The 18642-nt window shown below is 30.7% G+C and overlaps 1 protein-coding gene and 1 pseudogene across 1 annotated transcript; both read left to right on the top strand.

The window, feature by feature from the left end:
• The first annotated feature begins 415 nt into the window (after nucleotides 1-415).
• On the top strand, nucleotides 416-11771 carry LOC111298632 (UDP-sugar pyrophosphorylase-like). Its single transcript, XM_022893359.2, has 17 exons — nucleotides 416-724; nucleotides 837-941; nucleotides 1199-1315; nucleotides 1519-1659; nucleotides 6065-6164; nucleotides 6851-6978; nucleotides 7055-7126; nucleotides 7221-7285; nucleotides 7725-7785; nucleotides 7881-7998; nucleotides 8255-8379; nucleotides 8709-8785; nucleotides 9365-9470; nucleotides 9599-9658; nucleotides 10416-10496; nucleotides 10628-10867; nucleotides 11358-11771. Exons 1-17 carry the CDS (start codon nucleotides 611-613, stop codon nucleotides 11523-11525), a joined length of 1878 nt encoding a protein of 625 aa, XP_022749094.2. The 5' UTR covers nucleotides 416-610; the 3' UTR covers nucleotides 11526-11771.
• A 3639-nt stretch (nucleotides 11772-15410) lies between these two features.
• Nucleotides 15411-16407, top strand: LOC111301784 (putative calcium-binding protein CML44 pseudogene; annotated as a pseudogene).
• The last annotated feature ends 2235 nt before the right edge of the window (nucleotides 16408-18642 follow it).

An 18642-nucleotide genomic window follows, 5' to 3' on the forward strand; every position in this document is an offset into this window, starting at 1 on the left:
TTCTCTCAAATTTTATAACATTTGTAAAAGGCATAACCTAAAACTTAACATACACTATTAATATTTTTTTTTCTTTCTTCGTCAAATGACATTGATTATGATTAAAAAAATAATTCTTTTTACCTCTTAGTACTAAAAAGCCTTGATTAAAAAGGCTATCCTACTTTTAAACTTTTTTTCTCCAATAGATTAGACAAAAATAATTTTGAAAATCAAAGTTTAATTCAAATAATTCACTCATTTTTTTTTTAAATGGATTCTCCTTTCATTTTCATTTTTATTTTTATTTTTGGTATATGATTAAATGATGAATTGATGATGAAAATTAAAAGAAATGGAAAATTAGTTGGCAGGCCATCCCGTGCAATTGTAGGGGTGGGCCCAAATAAACTAACGGTTGGTGACTAGTAATATCGGGCAATCGGTGACAATCATTCAACGCGACATTCTCTCTAATCTGCTTCTCAGTTCTTTCTCTCTCCTCCACTTCACATTCACATGATAAGTTCCGTTTTGGACTCTTATTTACGCAAGATTCTTCCCAACCTTTTTCTGCATTCTTTTATTTTTTCCTTTTCATTTTTATTCGAGAAAAACAATACTGGCGATAATGGCTCCGGGGACGGCTGATTCAGCGGCGGAGATTCTCTCCAGCCTCAATCTCAATGCCGCCGATTGGCCTCCTAATCTTGTCAAGAATCTCCACCTGCTTTCTCCGGATCAGGTCTTGCATGTCCCAAATCCCGTACCTTTTTTTTTAAAATTTAAATTACGTATATATACGTATAAATATACTAGTATGTGAATTATGTACTCTCTTTTTGTTGTTTTTCCAGATTGAATTGGCAAATATGTTGTTGGAGATGGGGCAGAGCCATATTTTTCAGCATTGGGCAGAGCCTGGCGTCGAGGACGACCAAAAGAAAGCGTTTTTCGCTCAGGTTTCTTTTTTTTTTTTTTTTAAAGCTATGGAATTTTACAGTATTCTACTATGGTTTAAAAAAATTTTTAAACATCAAAAGTGGATTTTTATTTTTTTTTTCTAAATGCAATAAAATTATTATGAATTAAAAGAAAAATTAAGGGTATATTTTTCTTTGGCTCTGCTGTTTTAGATATGTTTGAATTGTGTTGAAGTTATTTTTAGTATTATATCTTAGAGTTTTATGTATTGAACTTTTTTTTTTTTTTTTTATAGGTGGCTAAGCTAAATTCAAGCTATCCTGGGGGTTTGGCTTCGTATATTAAAACTGCTAGGAAGCTCTTAGCGGACTCTAAAGCAGGGAAGAACCCATATGATGGCTTCACACCTTCGGTAACGAAATTAGTCTTTCACTTTGAAACTTCAAATATACAATTTCTTATGATGTAATCAATATCCAATTGTCTTACCCTTGCGTAATTCGAATTAATGTAAATTAATCACATTAATATCAAGTTTTCTCTACCCCCTGTCATGTCCTTCTCTCCGCTGTCTTCTATGCAACTGTCCTAAATGCAGTATTTTTTCTTTTTCAGGTTCCAAAGGGAGAAATTCTCTCTTTTGGCGATGATAATTTCATCAAATTTGAGGAGGCAGGCGTCAAAGAAGCCCAATACGCTGCATTTGTTCTTGTTGCAGGTGGGCTTGGTGAACGTCTTGGATACAATGGAATTAAGGTAGATAACCGATAGACTGACAGTAAATATGTAGAAAATTTAATGAATAATTTTCTTTTATTATTATTATTATTATTATTAGGATGAAGGAGTACATCAAATAAATAGGAACAGTGAAGTTCTTTATTAGGAAACAACTTATATGAAACAGAAAAACAAAAATAATAAAAGGAGGGAGAAACAAATCTCTAAAAACTTGATAATCAAAATAATTAACTAAATCAGAAGAATAAATGAGAAATATTCTCAAAATAAATTAGGAAATCAAGTTGCACTAATGTAGGAGAATCAGATTTCTACACACCCCTCATGCTGGGATATGAATGTTAATCATACCCAGCTTGGATTTCAATCCATCAAAGATGCCTCTAGGAAGAGCTTTGTTCAGAATATCTACAATTTGAGAACTTGTAGGGATATAGGCCAGTTTGATCGATCTATTTTCTATCTTTTCCTTTATGAAATGTCGATCCAGTTCTATGTGCTTGGTCCTATCATGATAAATAGGATTCTTGGCAATATTTATAGTAGCCTTATTGTCACAAAACAGTGTCATAGATGTCACAGTCTTAACTTTTAATCCTCCAAGTAACCTTATCAGCCAAATTCCTTCACAAATACCATGGGACATTGCTCTAAACTCATTCTCAGCAGTGCTCCTAGCCACAACAGATTGCTTTTTACTTCTCCAAGTGACCAAATTACCCTAAACATAAGTGCAATATCCAGTAGTGGACCTGTTATCTGTTACTGATCCAGCCTAATCAGCATCTATATATACCTCGACTACCTTGTTCATTGACTTCTTAAAGTATAGACCTTCACCGGGACTCTTCCTTAATTGCTGTAGGATGTGATGAACAACCTTGAGGTGCTCCTTGGTTGGATTATCTATGTATCTATTCACCATCCCTACTTTAAACCCAATATCACGTCGTGTGTGGGTGAAGTAAATAAGCTTCCCAACTAGTCTTTGGTATCGCCTTTTGTCTGTGAGAGAGCTTCCATCTTCTCTTCCAATTTTATTAGTTGAGTCCATGGGTGTATCAATAGGTTTGCATGCAATCATGCCGGTTTCTTTGAGTAGATCAAGTACATACTTATTCCATTCTTAGACTGAGCTATTTGCATCCCAAAAAAATATTTAAGGAACCCCAAGTCCTTATTTCAAACTCCTTTGCAAGAAGTTTCTTCAAATCATCTATTCCTTCCTTGTGGTCTTCGGTGATTATGATATCATCCACATAAACAATAAGAATGACTCTTTTTCGTTTATTAGTGAACTTAACAAACATAGTATGATCATAATGACATTGAAGGAATTCATACCTCTTCACTGCCTTGGTCAACAGTTCAAACCAAGCTCGAGGAGACTATTTAAGGCCATACAAAAACTTTTGGAGTTTGCACACTTTGCCCATATTGTCTTGCCTTTTGAAACCAGGGGGAATTTCCATGTAAACATCCTCCTCCAAGTCACCATTTAAGAATGCATTCTTGATGTCAAGTTGGTGGAGAGGCCAATCCAAGTTGGCTGCTAGTGACAATAAAACTCTAATTGAATTGAGTTTGGCTACTAGGGCAAATGTCTCTCCATAGTCTATCCCATAGGATTGAGTGAACCATTTGCAAGAAGTCTAGCTTTGAACCTGTTTATACTTCCATCTGCATTGTGCTTTATTGTGAAGATCCACTTACATCCAACCAGTTTTTTCCTTTAGGCAAATCTAAAATTTTCCATGTCCCATTCTTCTCTAGTGCATTGATTTCTTCAAGAACCACTGCCTTCCAATCTGATTCATTGAGGGCTTCCTGAATATTTTTTGGAATTTGCACATTGTCTATGTTAGTAGTAAATGCTCGAAAGTTTGGATTTAACCTTTCATATAAGATGTACTTGCAGATAGGGTAGCGGGTGCATGATTTCACACTTTTTCTTAATGAAATAGGAATGTCAAGGTCACCAGCTAGCTCATACGTTTCTATTTCAGATTCAATGGGGACATTACCTGTGTTAGTTTTAGGTTCTTAGAGACTCAGATCAGGTTGATTTTTAGTGCTTAGCTGTGTACAGTTCACTTCTTCCTGCATTTTTTTCTTCCTTGAGAAGACTATCAGTTCTTTTATTTTTTCTTGCATAACCTTAAGGTTTGAAGAGTCAAAAATTGTTTGAACAGGTTGGGTTTTGGAATCTGTATGGCTGATAGGTTGGATAGGTTGAGAATCTGATTTTAAAGGGACTAGTTGAGAATATGGTTTTGAAGGGGCTGGTTGGGAAATTGGAGGGGCTAGTTGGGAAATTGGCAAGTCAACAGCTAAGAATTGACATTCCTAAGTAGTATTGTCCCCTTAAATATCATTCTTACTGTAGTATGGAAGATTCTCAAAGAATGTGACATCCATAAAGCTATAGAATTTTTTTATGATGGGTGAGTAACACTTATAGCCCTTTTGGTTTGGGGAATAACCAAGGAAGATGCATTTTAAGGCTTTGGGATCAAGTTTGCTATGGTTTTGTTGGCTAATATGAACAAAGGCAATGCAGCCAAAGAGTTTGATAGGAATGGAAGAGATTAATCAAGTTTGTGGGTACGAAGTAAGGAGAGTTTGGCAAGGTGTTTTAAAGCCAAGAACTCGAGAAGGCATTCAGTTAACCCAATAAGTTGAAGTGATGATGGCTTCTCCCTAAAAATGTTTAGGCACATTGGAAGTCAACAAGAGGGATCTAGTCACTTCTATCAAATGTCTGCTTTTGCGTTCGGCAATCCTGTTTTGCTGTGGAGTGTCAATGCAAGAGCTTTGATGGATAATGCCATGATTGGTGAGGTAAGGGCCAAGAATAGAGTTGAAGTATTCCCTTCCATTGTCAGTTTTTGGCTTGGAATTAGGTTTGTATCATATCATTAAAGTTTTGAAAGATTTGGCCAATCTCGGATTTTTCTTTCATAAGGAATACCCAAGGGAGTCGAGTATGCTCATCAATGAATGTAACAAACCACCTAGAATATGTGATATTGTTAAATCTTGACAGTCCCCAAATTCCACTGTGAAGAAAAAGGCTGAGATGATTTATAGGAAATGCTAGGGTAGGTATTTTGAATGTGCTTGAAAAGTTGACAAATTTTACATTGAAAATCTTTAGAGATTTTATTGAATAATGAGGGAAATAGCCTTTTTCAATACAAAATATTTGGATATCCTAGTCTATAGTGCCATAACATGATAAGATCATCCTTACTAGTACTAGAGACTAAGGTTGTACAAGAGTTTTATGGTCTCTCAATTCCATCATCTAGAAGAAGGTAGAGCTCTGCACACATCCTAGCACTACCAATAATCCTCCCTGAGCCCAGTTTTTGAAATTCACACAAGTGGGGAAAAAATTTAGTGACACAACATCTATCCTTCGTAAGCTTACTGATGGAAAGTAGGTTACAGCTTAAATTAGGGGCATAGAGAACAGAGTCAAGTGTTATGTCTTTTGAAATACAATAGAACTTGTTCCTGCCACCTTTGAAAGAGAGCCATCAGCAATTTTTACAGCAGAACTATCACAGAAAGTTCTATATGTGTTGAATAAGGATGCATATCTAGTCATGTGATCTGATGCTCCTGAATCAACAATCCAAGATTGTGTATTTCCCCATAGAACACTTAAGACGTTTAGGAAATTACCATTTGTGCTAGGAAACTAGTTCCAAAGGTTGCAAACTTTTTTTGAAAGGTTTGTTGGAGCATCACTTTTTTGTGACTTTCCTTATGCTATACCTCTGCAGAAGAAGAGTTCTCACCCCTACTAACCATAATGGAAACTCGTGTGGCTACAGTCTAATAGCTCAGGCCGACTTACTTTGATACCATATAAAAAGCTTAAAGAGTTTCTTCTTATTATTTTTAGAATGAAGGAGCACATCAAATAAATAGGAACAGTGAAGTTCCTTATTAGGAAACAACTTACATGAAACAGAGAAGGAAGCAGAAACAAATCCCTAAAAACTTGACAATCAGAATAATTAACTAAATTAGAAGAATAAATAAGAAATATTCCCAAAATAAACTAGGAAATCAAGCTACAGTAATGTAGGAGAATCAGATCTACACTTTTGTTGAAGGATCAGATTTCTACAAAATATTTTGTTTATGCTGTTAATTTCAATTATTTGGTTTCACAAAAGGTACTTGACACTATGTAGTTTAAATATATTTGATAGATACTTTTGTGTAATTGTTGGTACCCCTGGCTCATGCGCTTGTCTGCACTAGATAGTGCATAGATGCGTTTTCCTTTTCTAAAGAGGGTTGATCACATATTTGATGTTGTACTGATTAAACCAGTTCCGACACCCTTGACTAGTTTTGCTCCCTCAAAAAAAATATTTGACTATCTACTTTTTACACCTTGCAGGTGGCACTTCCAGCAGAGACCACGACTGGAACATGTTTCTTACAACTCTACATTGAGTCTGTTCTGGCTCTTCAGGAAGCTAGCTGTAGGCTTACACAAGGTTTGTATTGCATCTCATTTGTTAGGAGGCCTTCAACATCATAAAGCCTTTTTAAATATTGCACCTCGACATGATCAAGAAAGATAAGTTTGTACTTCAGTGTTATGAATGGCTGCAGCCAATGGAAGTTACTGAGGAGTTCAGAGTAGTCTATTTCGCTTGTTGAAATGTATGAACAATTGTTTAGTGCACTAACCATGGAAAGCAAGCCTGTTGGATAAACTTAGGTTTAAATTATAGTGATCATGGAAAAGCCACTCTCAAAGAAGTCAAGAACACTTTAGCTGTAAATTGGCCATCCTTTATATATGGAAAATTGATAGAATGAACTAGTCAAAACTTTAATGAGCTTATCCAGCTCTCACTTGCAATAGTTCCTCTGGATAAAAAGCCACAATATATATCTATTTGAAAAATCTTTATGTAATGAGCTAGGTGCAATTATCTAAGTCCTTGAGCCTATTAAATACTTTGTAAACAACATCCCTAGTCCCGCAAGCTGAAGCAGTTCATATTTTTACATGAAACATGTCAATGTATTTTCCTCAATAAGTCAAAAAAAATTATTTAACATCCGATCGTCTTTAGAAAAATATTGCATTGTTTGTTGTGTTTTATAACTAATTAGCTCTCTTTATCTCTTAAGTTAATTGCTTTCTCTCTCATTCTCTCTGTCTAAATTTTAGGCACATGTCAAAAGGAGATTCCTTTTGTTATCATGACATCGGATGACACACATATCCGTACATTGGACCTTTTGGAATCAAATTCTTATTTCGGGATGAAACCTACACAAGTTAAACTTCTTAAGCAGGTGTGTAATCACTCATTGATGTGCTGGTTAAAGCTGTTTTAAGTTTCTTTACATCAAGTTTCATATTTACTTTCAGGAAAAAGTTGCATGCTTAGATGATAATGATGCTAGGCTTGCTTTGGACCCTCATAACAAATACAAAATTCAGGTAACCATCATAAACACTGTATACCAAGCTATATTTATATTTTAGTTGATAAAACCATTAGGTTCTTTCCTTAACTCTTCTCTGATCTTGTTAGACAAAACCTCATGGCCATGGTGATGTGCATTCACTTCTTCATTCTAGTGGCCTTCTGAACGTATGGTATGTCTCAAATGCTTACATTGCTTCTAAAATCTGGAATCTGAAATTTCTTTTCATGCCTTTGCAAGTACCCTTTATGTTTATATGTTGCCTCTTGTCATAAACTTATTTCTTTATTGCACAGAATCTCCTTGTATGAATGATATTGGTGTTTGCTCCTGCCTTTGCCTCACTTTGTGGTAGTAAGACACTAAAATTTTAGTTTCTAAACCACATTAAGCTATAACATTGACTCAAACTGACAACAGCCGTGTGCATAAGCTAGTAATCTAGTTACCATATACTTAAAAGTAATCCATTTTCTAACTCTCCTTGATCTTAATTTTATCAACATATATATATACATTGCATAAAAAAGTCAAATGTCATCCTTTGAAAATTGGTGTAATGGATAACTTTTTATATTTTACATCATACTTTTGTCATCACTTTTTGCTAGGCATGATGCTGGTTTCAGATGGGTTCTCTTTTTCCAAGACACAAATGGACTTCTGTTCAAGGTTAACAGCTAAAATTTTCAACATTTCATCTATAGTTTTCTTATGTAACAGCTCAAGACTGGTTATAAATAAAAGTTTATACTATTTCAATGTAGGCTATTCCAGCATCACTGGGAGTCAGTGCTACTAAACAATACCATGTCAACTCTCTTGCTGTTCAACGAAAAGCGAAAGAAGCCATTGGAGGAATTACCAGACTCACTCATAGTGATGGTACTTGTACATGAAACTCATTTAATTCTTAGAAGCTAGCTGCCAATAGCGTGTGAGTGTATTTGCTTATAAACTTATATCTCTAGGGATGTTGACATTTGACTAAAAGATGGTGCTCAGTTCACTAATTTCTGATTTCTCATATATATATATTTATATATTTATATAATAACTATGCTATAGTAGGTGTTTTAGGCATCAAAGGCCCTATGATTTATGCTTAACTATTAGTACCACACAATGAAATTGACTTCAGGGAGATCGATGGTGATCAATGTGGAATACAATCAGCTTGATCCTCTGCTTAGAGCCACTGGACATCCTGATGGAGATGTTAATTGTGAGACTGGTTATTCTCCTTTCCCAGGAAATATAAACCAAGTAATTTTTCTGGCTCAAAATCATTATTTAGATGTTAATTTCTAGGGAGATATCTAGTGTGATTAATAACAAACATAAGCCTTAAGAAGCTTTATCAGATTTCCAGTTTTGATTATAGTGTGGCTTCTTTCCTCGTGTAATCAATATGGTTAGAAGTACCAAAAATTCAAAGTTTTTTCACCTACTGAATCTGCCATTGTCATCATGATGTCATTTATGAAACTTAATCTGAGTTTTTTGTAGTCTAATATCTCATCCATATTTGGGAACTGCTCCATCCTTTGTCTAATTGCTCTCCCCCTCCTGTAAATTTTTGTTCTGTTTTACAGCTTATTTTGGAGCTTGGTCCATACATTGAGGAGCTGAGAAAAACAGGAGGTGCCGTAAAGGAATTTGTTAACCCCAAGTAATTCTTCTTTTTCTTTTTTTGCTAATTATGATTGAAACGTGTTAGTGTTCTGCTTTATGGATGACTTTACAACTTGTCGCTTATAACATGATTTTGAAATAAAAAGTTTATAGTTCATTTTTAATTCATTTTTTTTTAATCTTGAAGCATATATGCCGTATGAAGCAACATGAGGAATAGGAATTAAGCTGAATTTATGGGAAAGATGTAACATAACAGAATTTTGAAATAATTGGTAATCTCATTTGCATCATCTGTTGAATTTACATTGCTGGTTACCACAAACACCTAAAAAATGTATTTTGTTCCTAGAATTTTCCCGTTGTAGGAAATGTCTTCTAGTTTTTGTAGTTATCATAGTGAAACATCGCACTGCTTTTTATTGTTGGGTTCCTCACAAGTAAAGAAATTAGATTCAGTTGATTCCTAATCATGGTGGAAAATTCTTCAACAACTTATTTGATCAGATTGTCGATGTCACAAGATACTAAGTTATGAATTTTGCATATTCAGTTCCCTGTAATGAAGAAAGTGAGTCTTGATCATGTCATCTGTTTTTTTCTTATGTTATTGCAGGTATAAAGATTCTAGCAAAACATCATTTAAGTCCTCAACTCGACTAGAGTGTATGATGCAAGACTATCCGAAAACATTGCCTCCGACAGCAAGAGTTGGATATACGGTAATTGGTGGTTCCTAGCCTTACCTCCTCTCTGCCATCAGATAGGAACCTGCTTCTCTTGTGATTCTGTAGAATTTGGTATTAAATATTTACCTCATCACTAAGCCTGATGTAATACAATTGTGTAGGTGATGGATACCTGGCTTGCTTATGCACCTGTGAAAAACAACCCTGAGGATGCTGCTAAGGTGAAATTATGTATTAATAATTTCTGAAGTTCATCGTTCTCTGTTTAATTGGCTCTTTTGCAATTATATCTAGCATGTCAATGGATAGCAAATCCAGGATTTCTGGTGTTGGTTCATCTATACACAATGGGGTGACAGTATAATTTGGCTCTTTTGTGAAGATCAAAATATAGATAAGCTATAACATCAAGATTGTTTTATGCAATTTCTTTCAGGAATTTATTTCAGATGGTGAACAACTCTGCTTGAAAATCATTTTTCTTTTATTTCTCTTGCATCATACTGGTTTAAATATGCTAATCATCGTTTTTCGTATTATTTTGTCACAAATTTTAATAGGAAGTAGGAACTGTTTTATGGTGAATTTTGTCAAATAAGTGAATTAGTTCCTTTTAGGTTCATTACTTATCTTAAGTATAATTGCTTACACTTGAACAATATAGAATTGTTTCAAGGGATATGGTACAGTTTATTTAGATTGTGGTCATCATTACAACATCTTTCTTTTCCCTTTTATTTTTTATTTTTTATTTTTTATAATGCTACCCTTTTCACCTTTTGTCTCCTTTAAACTTTTCTTGGTTAATCTTCAAGCAAGCAACTGTTAGGTTGCATATTCTTTCTCTACCTTAGTACCAAGGGTTCTAGTTGGATATTTATAATCAACACCTTTTGTTGTCCTTGATTATTAGTTTGTGTCCTGGGCATCTTTGTCGGTTTGATTCTATTTATTAATGTTCTCTCAACCTTGATTAAGGTACCAAAAGGGAACCCATATCACAGTGCAACTTCTGGAGAAATGGCCATATATCGTGCAAACAGTCTCATCCTTAAAAAGGTGATCATGTTATTCTTTGATTAAATTCAAGTGATTGAATCTGCTCATTCTTAAGAATATTTTTTTCACTCTTTTTATCCCTCATTTTATTGTTAAATTTTTGGTTTCCAACTTTTATCTGTTTTTGCTAGGCTGGTGTCCAAGTGGAGGATCCAGTACAACAGGTTTTCAATGGACAAGAGGTGGAAGTGTGGCCGCGTGTTACATGGAAGCCTAAATGGGGGCTAACTTTTTCTGAGATAAAAAGCAAAGTTAGTGGAAGTTGCTCCATCTCTCAAAGGTCTACCATGGCCCTTAAGGGCCGCGATATCTTTCTTGAAGATCTATCCTTGAATGGAGCTCTTATCATCAACTCTGTTGATGGTGCAGAGGTATGCCACAGTAAATTGATGGTAGATGCAAGCTATTATTTAATCTGTCATTCCTTTTTTTTTTTTTAATCTTTTTCCTTGCTCTCTTTTTCAACAAGTTTAATAAGATTTGTTATTTGTTACAAATTAGATGTTTTAAGCGTTGACTATGAATACCAGCATCGTTCCATATATTTCTTAGTTTGGTGCCATATTTTGAAATATCACAAGAGATGTTCCTAACATGAGTTGGCTTTCATGACTTCAAGTTTCTTAGATTCTTCTTGCATGAAAATTCATGCTTGATCATGCCTTTCTTATCATTTCATTATTCACACAGTTTACCCATTATCATCATTAGCTGAGATAGATATTCAAGTTTGCTACGAGTATGTGACTCTTCTCTGCTTGTAAACGTGGAAGGCTATTTTTTATGTTTGAAGGACAATTTTAGTTTGGGCTTCAGGCTTTAGTTCAGTTGGAGAACAAATAACATGGTTTTTTGAAATAGGTAAAAATCGGTGGATCGGTACAGAACAAGGGCTGGCTTCTTGAGAGCATTGACTACAAAAATACAGATATACCGGAGGAACTGAGGATCAGGGGTTTCAAAATCAACAAAATAGAGGAATTAGAGGAAACTTACAGTGAACCTGGCAAGTTCACCTTAAAGCCATGAAGTTGAACCTACAAAGAGAGACAGCAATTCTTTTCTTCTTTTTTGAAAGCTTTATCTGGAAATTATTAGTTAGCTCATAGCAGGAATAAATCTCTTTCCTTGAGTAACTTTTTTGGTGGAATTTTGTATGATTTATTACCCTCACCACCACCCAAACCTTCCCTCTTTCTCATCAAAACTCTTCAAACTTTTTTTGTTCTCTCTTACTTTTGGGATGGAAATAAAAAATTCTGGATATTTCAATAAGATGCTTATTTCTTGAATGTATTGGCCTTTCAATATCCATTGACAGAAAAGAGTGGTCCATATTCTTTGGTGTGAATCATATTCATGCAAAACGTGCTTCCTTGTATCTCAATCGAGGCTGAAGCCCTAATATTAGGAAAAAGATTTTGATATTCTTGTATCATTTTTTAAATTTTAAATATAATATGAAGACACAATAAAAAAATATATGAAAATAATAAAAGTTAAAATTTTTATAAAAAGTTATATATAAATTTAATAATATTTTATATTTTTTATATTAATATGAATTATGATGTGTAATTTTAGTATAAAATATAATAAAAATACATGAATTAAAATATTTAACTTGAAGTTTACACTATAAATACACAAATTATAAGGTTTAATTCTTCCACATATTCCCAATTACCCAACCCAGGCTCTTCGTAACAGAGAAGGGTGGCATCAAAGTTAAAACGGCTCTAGCACGAAGAATTCAACTTCTACACTCAAGTTTCTGAAAAGGAAAACATAGGGAGGAAAGAATGCGTAAGCTTCAGAAGTCACTTTCGTTTCGGCTCGTTCAAGGCTACCACCGACCATGGCCCCAATTAGCAACAAATTGAGCATGGAAAATATAAATTTAGGTGTTGAATGGTCTGCACGCGTATTTCATCTTGGAACAGTTAGACCCAACACATTCTTTGTTATTGTGGAATATTTCACTCTCACCTTTAAAGTTTACTGGTTCACGGAACACTTGGGACTTGCCACATGTCACCTTTTTTTTTTTTTTCTTTTTTAATTTACTTTTTTAATTTACTTTTTTTAATATTTAACAAATATTTTTTATAATTACAATATATATTTTAAATATTTTATTTTTTATATGTAAAACTCATTTATATCGAATTTTCTTTTTAATCTTTTAATTTTATTTTTAAAAAAATTTAAAAAATATTTTGAATATTTAATTTTTTGTATGAAACCTATTTGATACCAGTGATATTTTATGTATTTTTTTTATCACTATTTCCTTTTTTTTTTATATATTTAATAAATAACTTTTTAGATTTTAAATTTTCTATGAGACTTACTTGATATCAAAATTATGTTACATGTGAAGTTATTTGACTTTTTTTTTATATATTTTGATATTTAATAAATATTTTGAAAATTTTACAAATTTCTTTAATATGAAATTCATTTGATATTATTATTTAAAAATATATTTTTTGTTTTTTTGTTATTATTTTTCTTTTTCTTAATTTTTTGATTTTTAAAGAAAAAATATTAGTGGAAGTATTGATGTCACATCTGAATTTAATTTTTTTTTATTTTTTCAGTTTTTTTTAGATCAATGATATAATTAAAAAAAAAAAAAAAACTCATCATTCTTAATGTTGTATAGCAATTCAACTTTTTTTTTTAAGAACTTTTTTTTGCTTTTCACCTTTTTTTTTTTTCTTTTTCAAGTTTTTTCTTCCTTTCTTTCCTTTTAAATAAGATTTAAAAAAAAAAAAAAAGAGAATGTGTACACATGTCACCCTATTTTCATCTTATTTTTTTATTTTTTAATTAATCAAATTATTATTTAATATTTTAATTAAAAAATTAATATTTTAAATTTAATTGAAAATTCTACATAGTACCTTAATAAACTTCATTTTATTTCTCTCTTTTGTTTTTATACATTTTTTATTAAATTAATTTTGTTAAAAAATTAGGCCAATGGAGACATCCACGTATTATCCAGTTTGGATTTTGCCTTTTTTTTTTTTTTCCTTTTTTTGGCATTTTAATCAAATAAATTTGTAACAAAAAAATGCTTATTGATAACGATATTAAAACAATTTGTACTCAGACATGTTTTGATCCATCCTAATTAAATAAGAAGTGATTTTTTTTAAAATTGGGATCGAGATTGGACGAATTGGGACTGAAATGTATTTAGAGTATTTTATCTCAATTCATTTCTGGATATATATATATATATATATATATATATATATAATATTATATATTTTTTATTATTTTAATTTCAATTATATATATTATATTAATAAAGTTATTGTTTGATTCTTTAATTAAAAATTGCGACAACTTCTATGAACTCATTTTTTATTTCTTAATTTTTCTTTTTCTTTTTTTTTTTGTATTTGTTCTTTTTTATTTTTTATAAATTATTTTGGTTTATATTTTTTATTAGATATATTTTGTAATAATAGAGGTCAATTCAGGTATTCACGTGATACCCTATTTATTTTTTTATTTTATCTTTTTTTAGATAAATTTTGTAACAAAATATGTCAATTGATGTAAATTTAAAAACAATCTGTATTTAATAAATTTTGATCAATTTTGATTTGATAGGAGTTGATTTTTTTAAGTAAAAATTTATTTGGAACAGGTCTGAGTTTCTTGTGAAAAATGAGATTGAGAAGGAAACATATGTACGGTGATTTATCTTAAACTATTTTGGTATACATATAAAAGTATATATTTTATTATTAGTTTAATTTAAATATGTATTATATTAATAAAATTATTATTTAATACTTCAGTATAAAAAATTAATATTTTAAATTCAATAAAAGTCTCAATTTGGCACTTCTATGAACTTTTTTTTATTTATTTATAATTTTCCTCTTTTTTTTTGTTTTTCACTTTTTTCCTTTATTTTTATTTTTTTTCAATTTTAGCTTTTTATTTTTGTATTAATAAAATTTGTTGGAATGTGAGAACAAATGAGGTATCCACATGGCACTTCAATTTAATTTTTTTTTTTACCTTTCATTTTTTATTTTTTTAATTAAATAAATTTTACAATAAAAAATCGATAAATAAAGATGATAAAATAAAAAAAATTATCACCTAATTATATTAAAAATTAGTCATTTATTTTTATTAGTATTTCAGTCATCTCAATTTATTATTATCATCTAAGACACGTTACATTAATTTTCTTTGGTTTTTTAGAATATTTGGAATTTTGGATGACAAGATAATGAAAAAAAAAATAGTTGAACCATAATTGTGTTTATAAAGGTGACTTACACTTAGCTTTATGTACTACGTAAAAGTTTGGGTAGGTTTTAAAATATACGATGAGAATTAATAATCTTTTCAGTATTATATGACTCCTAATTTAAAATTTCATTTATTAATATAAAAAATTGACTTGAAAAAAAAATGTATTGAACGAAAAAATCTTTTATCTCTAAAAGAATTAACATCGGTCCATTAGATATATGATCTATGCAATTTAACTAACTTTCTAAATATGACTTAAATTCAAAAGGTTAATGTATCTAATAAGATATATATATATATATATTGAAATTTATTTTATGTTGAAAATTTACCACAGAAATTTCCATTTTTTACAAAAAATAATTGATAATTTTATAAGATCCAAAATTTGGTGCCAGAATTTTCTCCTATTAATTAAAGTCAAACCGACAAGCAACTTTCCAGAAAACAATTACAGTATAAACCAATGAGAGAGACTGACGCATTAAAGACCATAACAGTGATAGGGATCAGAAGCCAATTTGCTTCATCTGATCTTTAGCTCAACAGTAAAGAAAAAATTGGACCGAGAAAATTCGATATCTATGAAAATCAAGAATAATATTTGTTTCCATAAAATAATTTTCCAGGGAAACTTCTTGCAAACTTCCTTTTCCCATGTCTTCTGCATAAAATGGATTGTTACAATTTCACAAACCGTACAAAACATTAACTACTTTCTCCAGCCATTTGCATATATAAATCCAAACTTACCCCTTCACCATGCAGTCATCATATGTTCAAGAAACATTAAATTCTAAAGCTTCAACATTTCATGTTAATGGTGACTTTCTCTTTGGTAACATGTCTCCCCTTAGCAAGAACGACTTGCAACGGATTTTCGAGAAGCTTGACAAGAATGGGGATGGCTTTGTTAGCCTGGAGGAACTTAATTGGCTCCTGGAGAGAATTGGAGTCCAGTTTAGCCTCGAGGAGTTGGAGTCCTTGGTGGGAAAACCATTTCTCGACTTTGATGAATTCTTGTTCTTCTATTATTCTATCTCGAACCAGAATGCCGATGGCGGAAAGAAGAAGATTGAGCCAGTAGCAGGTAGTGAGGAGGAGTTAGAATTGATCGATAGCCATGGCGGTGAAGAAGATAGTGACCTTGCCAAGGCATTCAAGGTGTTTGACTTGAATGGGGATGGCTTCATTTCTTGTGAGGAGCTTCAAAACGTGTTGGGAAGACTTGGTTTATGGGATGAAAGCAGCGGCAAAGACTGCCGAAGCATGATTTGCTTCTACGACACCAATATGGACGGCATGGTTGATTTTGAAGAATTCAAAAACATGATGTTGCACTCCATTTCTTAGTTCATCAAGATTTCAACTAGTGTGAAAATTATGGTTCGTTATATTGATCATATATGATGGTCATCCTTCAGCCAATATAAGCGTTTTTCTTTGAGTGTTGGTAGCAAATATTCTATGATGTTTTTCTCCAGTTTGTTCATGATTTTCTTCGGCAGATCTTTGTAACATGCTATACTACATAGAATGTCTCGATTATTCCTTCTTTTTTTTTTTTTTCTTTTTTCCTGTTTTGGATAAGAGCATGTAATATATATTGCAACTTCCTTTCCCTTTTCTTCTTTCTTTTGACGTTTATGTCTTTCTTGCTCTTAATTATATGGCGTACTTAGTTGAAACAAAATATACAAAGTAGGGTCACTAAAAATACGGGAATACAAGTGGTACAGTGTACTTCTCACCATAGGTTATTTTGTGTTATATATTATAAAAAAAAAAAATCTAAGATTCGAAAATACATACATACACACGCGCATATATATATATATATATATATATTACAAGAAATTTTTTAGATATAAAAGTTTTTAGACTTTCTTCAATATAGTTTTTTTATCATTTCAAACATATTTGTTTACATTTAGTGTGAAGAATTTATATAAAATTATCCTCATAAATTTTTAATAAATTTAATTCAAAAAATTAAAAGACAAACAAATTTTCTTTATTACTCGTGCTAACATTAGTTGATTTTATAGCATAAGATTTTAGTAGCCAAAAATTAAAAAATAAAAAAAATTGAAGGATTTTTTAATATTGTTTATATCGATAAAATTAATAAAATTATTATATTATATATATAAATATTATAAATAAATACTAAAAAAAATTATGAATCCTTCACTGAGCAGTTGTCTAATATTGTTAAATATGTACCTATAATTGTTGAGACAACTTCCAGTGAAATCCAAAAAATTTCATGGCTGACTTTGAATATTCAACTTTCCAAACATCTTTTGTGTTCATTGGAAGTGTAATTCTCTCTGATCCCGTCATCTTTAACATTGTTTCCAGATATTTTCTTAGAAAGTGGTAGCAGCTTCAATCTTATATATATATCATTGTCAATATCTAACCGCCAAAAAAAATGTAACCATAGAAACAACGTAATAATAGACTTCCTTTTAGACTGTTCTGAAATGTCCGAAAGTACTATATATATAATAATTGAAACATCTATAATTAGAATTAGAATATGATCTTTATCTTTGTGGGATGGCAAATTTCCTTTAGGAAGGAAATAACATTGTCATTGCTTCTGAGAACAGCAATGGAATATTAATATTCTGAGAAGCCTCAACCAAGCTGCAGCAACTAACTTTGACAATGTCATGCCCATTGTATTGAAAATTATCTATGGATGGGTTCATTTTTCAGAGCCACTTGCACCAAACTTTGATTATCATAATTCAGAAATATCCTTTCATTATATACAAGAAAAAAAAAAAAAAAAAAACACAACATGCTTATCTGTGATGCAAGATTGAAGTAAGTCAATATGTTGTTTTTAGACATTATAAGACGATTTTCTACGGTTGGAAACTTGATTGTTTGAATCAGCAATCAAATTGAAATAGAGAGGAGGAAAAAAATGCAACTAATCCATTATTGTAAAGTCACTTGTATTTTAATGAAATTTCAAATTTAATTCATATATTATAATTCATAGAAATTAAGTGTTTATACTATTTTGATTTGATAATTTTAGTTTAATTACTAATCCATTGAAAAATGTTAATGTGGTTATTTGCTTGATAAATTTTACCTTATTGAAGTGGAATTGACTTTATAACGTAGCAACATGATTAAATGAAACTAATTGTCAAATTGTGCAATGGTCCTTGCACTTACACGATGGTAGAAAATTTATCCCTTTAGTGTAATTTATTAAAATTTCATCTTTCTATAAGATAAAATTGATAATGTTAATCAAATTGCTAATACGAAATTACTTTCTGTTAACTTTATTGATGTGAACGTTATCTTTTTAGAACGTTATTTGAAAATTAAAGAAATATCTTAATTTTTTTTTTTAATTTAGAAGATTAAAGAAAATCCTAAAAATAAAAAAATCTTATAATTTTGGCTTTTTACAATCGGGTTTCAATATTTTTGAAAAATAAAAAATTGAATTATTTAAGTTTTTTAATTATAAAAAATCAAATTATTTTTTATTATTTTAATTTTTTAAAAATAATATTTTTTGAATTATTATGAAAAATCATATTTCATTTCTTAAAAATAATTTTTAATTTTAAGAATATTTTAGACATATACCAATATTTATTTTCTTAAAAATAATATTTTGAATTTTTAATAAAATTAAGGTATTGGAAAAAATAAATTTAATAATTTAAATAATTAATAAATTTCAAAAATCGAAAACTATTTTTAAAAAAATTTAAATATAATTTTTTTCAAAAATAAAAGAAATATTATTTTTAAAAAATTAAAATATTAGAAAAAATCAAATTTAATACTTTTAAAATAAATAATTTAAATAGTT

Source organism: Durio zibethinus, chromosome 3, assembly GCF_047325235.1.
Source record: "Durio zibethinus cultivar Kanyao isolate XHJ-2024 chromosome 3, ASM4732523v1, whole genome shotgun sequence".
Lineage (NCBI taxonomy): Eukaryota > Viridiplantae > Streptophyta > Magnoliopsida > Malvales > Malvaceae > Durio > Durio zibethinus.

What these genes read in the sequence shown, in the direction of transcription:
- LOC111298632 (XM_022893359.2), top strand. Translation starts at nt 611, where the DNA reads ATGGCTCCGGGGACGGCTGATTCAGCGGCGGAGATTCTCTCCAGCCTC. An exon ending in AGAAAGCGTTTTTCGCTCAG is followed by an intron (nt 942 to 1,198) that starts GTTTCTTTTTTT and finishes TTTTTTTTATAG; the next exon opens with GTGGCTAAGCTAAATTCAAG. An exon ending in ATGATGGCTTCACACCTTCG is followed by an intron (nt 1,316 to 1,518) that starts GTAACGAAATTA and finishes TTTCTTTTTCAG; the next exon opens with GTTCCAAAGGGAGAAATTCT.